Source organism: Limulus polyphemus, unplaced genomic scaffold (assembly GCF_000517525.1).
Source record: "Limulus polyphemus unplaced genomic scaffold, Limulus_polyphemus-2.1.2 Scaffold6871, whole genome shotgun sequence".
Taxonomy (NCBI): Eukaryota; Metazoa; Arthropoda; class Merostomata; order Xiphosura; family Limulidae; genus Limulus; species Limulus polyphemus.
Window position 1 is genome coordinate 40,881 of NW_013672481.1, and position 6,693 is coordinate 47,573.

Here is a 6,693-nt window from a genome sequence, read left to right on the forward strand (position 1 = left end):
TTCAGTTAGCTATGAAATGTGAGGTTAGGGTATGCTATGGGGGTGGGGGTGATAATACTTGTCCCATTATTTTTGATGGGCTCTATGCTAGTTTCTCTTATATTATTTGCTTGATTTCACTATTTTCTGAATTAAACACATTTTTCTCTAAATGTTCTTAATTTTTTAGTTCTCATCCTTGTTTTTGCTTTATCAAATGCCCCCCAGAGGTTCAGTGATAAGTCATGAGGCTTATAATCCTAAAAACCATGTTATGATACCTGTGTTGGGCACTTCACAGAGAGCCTATTGTGTAGCTTTGTGTTTAACTACAAACAAACAAAGTTTTATCAAAAATTTATTTTTTAATAATCTAGACACATTATTTGGTGCTATAACTATATTTTTCTACTTTGGAACAACATTTTTGCAACGGAACCATTCTGTTTGAAGTGCTCACCACACGGGTGAATGATATTTTTTCAGCACTTATGTAGCAGAAAAATGTGTGAGTTAATCGGAGTAAGCATATTCATAATAAAACTTAACCTTGTGTAAAGTTTTGTATTCGTTAACCATTACGAATTGTACTGCTTTTATTTACATACTTAATTATAAAAAGGCTTCATTGACTTGTTAGAAGTTCTGTATATTTGCTTGTTGTTTTGTTTTTTTATGTTTTAGGCTTGTGTGAAGATGAGAGATTCCAAGTTTGGAATGGCACTTGTTGTGGAGAGTACAGAATTAGTAAGAGAAATATTTTGTAATTATATCAGCTTTTTCAGTAGAATAAATGGTTGTTTGTTTTACTGTGAAGTTTTGTCTAATAGAGTACATGGCTTCTTTGTGCATGCCAAATCTTAGCTAGTAACCAACTAAAATGTTCCATAGTTGTTGTAAAAACTACAATAAAACAAAACTTGTACCTCTGGTTCTCTCACTGTTGATACGTTAAGTATTATACTGTAGTTAAACAAGTGTAGCAGCTTCGTGTGTTAATTTTTTTTTTGTATAATTGCCTCGAATTTTTAAGCGTTTATTACGTACTTCAAGTATGGTGTTAAAAACGATGGTGCCAGTGATTTATTATATAAAACTGATATTAATATTCACGTATTGAAGCTTCATCAAGCAAGTAAAACAATAATTAGTTTTATTGTCATGATGCTGTAGCAGTTATTATCTTTGCATTAACATAATTATGATATGTCTTAGAGTTCTTTTTATTTTAATTCACTATATGAAGTGGTATTGCAAAGTTTCTAACTCTCATTTATAAACCAAGCAATGATTAGTTATTTTTTAAAAGTTTTTTATAGTCTACTCTCGTTTGTTACGTAAATGATGATTATTGTTTGCAGGAATTTATTTTACTCTTGCTCATGATCCAAATGGTAATTCTTGCTCGTGATCCAAATGGTAATTCTTGCTCATGATCCAAATGGTAATTCTTGCTCATGATACAAATGATAATTCTTGCTCGTGATCCAAATGGTAATTCTTGCTCGTGATACAAATGGTAATTCTTGCTCATGATCCAAATGATAATTCTTGCTCGTGATACAAATGGTAATTCTTGCTCATGATCTAAATGGTAATTCTTGCTCATGATCCAAATGGTAATTCTTTCTCTGAAGAAGTTTCCTTGTCATGTTCATTATCCAAGTGATAATTATTTATTTGTAGCAGTTTATCTTTCTCTTATTTGTAGTCCAGATGAGAATTATTTGTTGTTGGAAGCTTTTTTTTATAATTTTCTGTTTTACACAATGAAAATTATAATTACTTATTTTTTTAGTTTATCTAGCTTTCTCTCATTTGTTATCCAATTGAGGATTATTTGTTGTTTTAAGTTAATTTTTTTATATTTTTTGATATCCATAATTGAATTGACCCCCCCCCCCCCCTGAGGTTAGATTCCCTGTAGTGAACACAGCAGATAACCTATTGTGGCTTTCTTCTAAACTAAAACAAACATAATCTAATTTATGATTAGTTGTCATTAACAGTTTCTGTAACTTTCTCTTGTTTATAATCCAAGTAGAAATTAGTTGAAGATAAAATTTTGAGTAATTTTCCCCCTTATATACAGAGGGTTGAGTATTTTATATTAAAATGATTTTGAACTTGTATAAATAAGCAAGTAATAGGACAACTACAGCTGATATAACTTGTGATAAAACAAAATGTATCAGAACCACATTTAGACATTGTTTGGCATTTTTGTAGGAAGTGTGATGCCTCCAAAAACTTGTCACTTTTCAGAAGAGAATGTATTATCCCTTTCCAATGCAAAATATTGATGCACTCAGGTCATAAAGATTTGTTCAGATCAGAATTTCTAAGATGGGGATATCCCTTGTACTTAATGGCAGTGAAAAAAAAGAATATGGATCAATGTGGGACACCATTACCATCCAAAATAAGATCTGCAACAAGGCATATACCATATACCACTTTTTTAAGCAAAGTGCAGCATTGGTTACAGGTGAGAATCCATGAACACAAAGGTCATTGACAGAAGCTCCATGTGTCCCAGGCAACAGTATACAACATCATCAAAAAGTATCTTAGTAAAAACAACACAAGTTTCTTCCACAATATAGCCAGGAAATGAAAATCAACAATAAAATACTGTATGAACAGTACCTAGCCAGAAAAAAATAGCAGTAATGGTGATACTTGACAAAGAGTGTGTGTACTTGAATAAGTATAACAAGTCTATTGGGCTTTTTGTACTGGTCAGTGGGTGAAAAACATTTCCAGAAGTGGTAGACAACATGTCATGAAACTTTTGCAAATAATTCATGATCATTGTCAGATGCTGTGCCAAGGGCAAGTTAGAGATCAGGAGAGTGGATACAAAGGTCAAGGTGAACTCTGTTTACTATCAGACCAAAATTTTCTTGACCCTTTATACCACACAGAAACACTGGTTTTGTACAGAAAATTCAATAAACAGGATACGGGTTCACCGAGATAAGTATTTTGTTAAGCCTCCCATTCAACTGTTGCATACCTCATACAGCTGGATAATGAAATGAGTATTCATTCACTAAGACACTGGTCAAGTCGACAGATGTAGCACATCTGGATTTCTTTGCAATTGGACTACTAAATCATTCACTTGAAAACTATCATCCTTGTACTTTAAGTTTATTATTGAAAGAATTCAGGGAGGAGTGGTATACTTTGGACATGACAGTCTCGTGACAGAGCCTTTAACAACAGAAAGTAGCTTCAGAACTATTGTCAAGATACACAGTCATTAGATAAAGTGTGATGAGATGTGTCAACATGGACTGTAATGATGTGGTGAGGTTCCCAAAATTGGTTTAATATAACATACTCAACTCTCTGTAATATAAATGAACGTAAGCAGTCGTAAAGAGCTTAGTCATTTTGGTTGTTGATGAATATTTAGTTATTTGAAATGTGTAATGTTTTCATGGAGAAGTTCCACCATATATGTATAAAGACTATTATTTTATTGTCATATCAAGAATCACAGTGTCAAAAAAAAAGTGGAACTTTAAATACTTACATGTAATAACATAGTATGAAATAGTTGTGAAGGTTAAAGATTTGTAGCACATATTGGATTTCCCATAAATATCAATTAATTTAAAGTTATGCAAAAAATTATTAAGATTTATTTGATTTCGTTGATTAATTGTTGATTTACTAAGTGCTATTTAATTTTCCAGAGTGGTGGGTATGTTCTTGGGTTCAAAATTGATCCTATTGAGCGACTTCAGGAAGTGTACAAGGAGATTAGCAGTCTTTTTCAGGTGCATAACACAAACCCTAATTATGGTGTTCATTTTTATATTGAAGAAAGAGTAAGTTTGTTTGATTTTTCTTTCCTGCACTTTGTTGTGTATAAGATAAACTTTAGTTTATACTTGCTCTTGTTACCAAACTCAAATTTATTCTTTGCTGGTTAGAAAGTTTGTTGGTTATTAGTAGAGGCACAGGTTATTTCTGCTTGTTCTCACATTGCGTTCTCATAAAAACTTCAGAAGATATTTGGACACTTGGCTCTTGTAAAAAGGTTTAAACTGTGTGCTTGTTACGTTATATAACTTACCTGATAACTTCAACTCAATTAGCAAACTTTTAAGTTATTGACAGCTACTGACAAAGCTGTATTGAGCTAATAAAGATATGTTCTGAAGATAGAGGTCGTTATTTTATTTCGTGAATATAAATATACAGTATGGATTCCTACAACATGCTCTTCCTGTTACGAGTTAATAAATCTATCTCACTTGAACATGCACCTTCAGATCTTGCACGTTATCTAAAAAAATAAAACCATCCATACAGTTGTGGTTGTTTGTCAAACTGTTTAAAACCAGTTCTTCTGTATACTGTTCTGCACATATTATAACAAGTCAATAAAAGTTCCTGGAAATATCTACTGTTTCAAGAATTGGTGATTAAATAGCCTTTCCTAAACCCTCTAGTTATAAACCTACTTTAATATTCCCTTAGGTAACAAAAATACAATAAATCCTTTTACATAGATTATGTACATGATATGTTTTTTGTAACAATAATATTTTTAACAAAAGCTTTACGAAAAAGGTTCGCTTCTTATGCATGCGTTTTAATATGTTCACACAGATATGTATATGTTTATTAAACTTTCTGTATATATGCTATTCATAAATCTATCTACCATATCCCCCCCCTCCAAGTAATGTGAACTAAGTTTATACACTTAATGCTAAAATGTGGTGTTCGATCCATTCAGTAAACGTATTATTTGAGGAGCATTTCTCTCTTATTACTCACTTTCACATTCGAATCATTTCATTCTGTACATTTGATATTCCTTATTTTTTATTGAAATCTATAATTTTGGGTAAAGTGTAGCTTCATTCATATGTGTATACTGTCGTGTTGGGACTTTGTTTTTATCTGTATAATGTTTTAATTACAACTCAGTCTAGTTTTAAACTACTTCCATAAGGTTTCTGTTTTTCTTTTTCAGTATATAATATTGAATATCTTTAACTACATTGACCGTTTGGTGGAGTTTTTTTTGTTTGTTTGTTTATATTTTTAAATAATGTATAATTTGCTGTAATAAATAATCTAGTTTGGTATTTATATTTTTTTAGAGTTATATGTTTTGCTTCAGTTATTCATCCGAAGATATTTTAAAATGATCTCACCACATTTTTTCATGTTAGTTTAAAACACATGAACATTCATTCATTGGCATTTGTCAATTTTCCAGAGCTCTCTTATGATGTCAGAAGAAGGACCTTTATTAGATCCCGTTGAAGATGATATAGAGATTGTAAATTCAGATGATCAGCGTGATACGTTTGCAGTAAGAACTTTCATATATACTTTTTTAATGAGAAATTCTTCAAATATTAATTACTGTTGTAAACCGTAATACTCGAGTTAAACCTATCAATTTATATTGTTCTTTGATATTAACTTAAAGATTGAAATTCTCAGATGATTCTGTGAAGTTTAAAAAATGTATTGTGTTTTGATACAGTAACTTGAAGTAGTATGTCATGTCAGTACCATAAGACTCCATCTCAACATCTTTGTTCATTTTTGCCATTACTATTTCAGAAATTAATTGTTTTTGTCCATTAAATTGTAAAAAAGAAACTCAAAATACACTAAGATCTGAGAATAACCCAGCTGGAAATGTATATTACAGTTTTCCAGGGTATCTTCAGTTGATTTCAAATACAGTACTGTACCACGAATTTTCCGTTGATATTTCACTAGTGTATCAGTGCCTACTTCCTGTGATTTCATTGGTCAGAAAAACACGTAACATAGATTCATGTTCTTACTATGGTTTCTGCCACGACATGGGAAATAAAGTCATTAAAGATATTGTTTGGTAGCATGGAAAGTATATAATCTTGGACTGAAAACTAGAAAATTATTCACTCTGATATTAAAACATAATAAAACAAAAGGTGTCAAAACTTTGAATAATTGAAACTAACGGTTCTGTGTTTCTTATCACAAGAGGGCAGGACTGAAAACTAGAAAATTATTCACTCTGATATTAAAACATAATAAAACAAAAGGTGTCAAAACTTTGAATAATTGAAACTAACGGTTCTGTGTTTCTTATCACAAGAGGGCAGGTCAGTTCAATTAGCAACAATGTGGTATCTGTATGGGAAAAAGTAGAGTACCAAGTTTAAAATTATGGTACATGTTCAGTCACAATGACCTGTCACACTCACAGTTGTGGACATGTAAAGCAGTCACATGTTCTGTCACTATGACCTGTCACACTCACAGCTGTGGACATGTAAAGCAGTCACATGTTCTGTCACTATGACCTGTCACACTCACAGCTGTGGACATGTAGAGCAGTCATGTTCTGTCACTATGACCTGTCACACTCACAACTGTGGACATGTAAAGCAGTTACATGTTCTGTCACTATGACCTGTCACACTCACAGCTGTGGACATGTAAAGCAGTCATGTTCTGTCACTATGACCTGTCACACTCACAGCTGTGGACATGTAAAGCAGTCACATGTTCTGTCACACTCACAGCTGTGGACATGTAAAGCAGTCATGTTCTGTCACTATGACCTGTCACACTCACAGCTGTGGACATGTAAAGCAGGTACATGTTCTGTCACTATGACCTGTCACACTCACAACTGTGGACATGTAAAGCAGTCACGTGTTCTGTCACTATGACCTGTCA

General features: G+C 32.3%; 1 protein-coding gene across 1 annotated transcript in view; it reads left to right on the forward strand.

Moving 5' to 3' along the window:
- The window catches only part of LOC106474144 (Bardet-Biedl syndrome 5 protein homolog), a gene marked incomplete at its 3' end in the record, with an annotated part of 16,539 nt that extends 11,216 nt beyond the window's left edge, over positions 1-5,323 (forward strand). The window contains exons 9-11 of the mRNA XM_013934835.2: positions 664-726; positions 3,687-3,821; positions 5,228-5,323. Of these exons, the coding sequence (XP_013790289.1) occupies positions 664-726; positions 3,687-3,821; positions 5,228-5,323 (294 nt within the window). The remainder of the gene's footprint in view (positions 1-663; positions 727-3,686; positions 3,822-5,227) is intronic.
- Between the last annotated feature and the right edge of the window lie 1,370 nt (positions 5,324-6,693).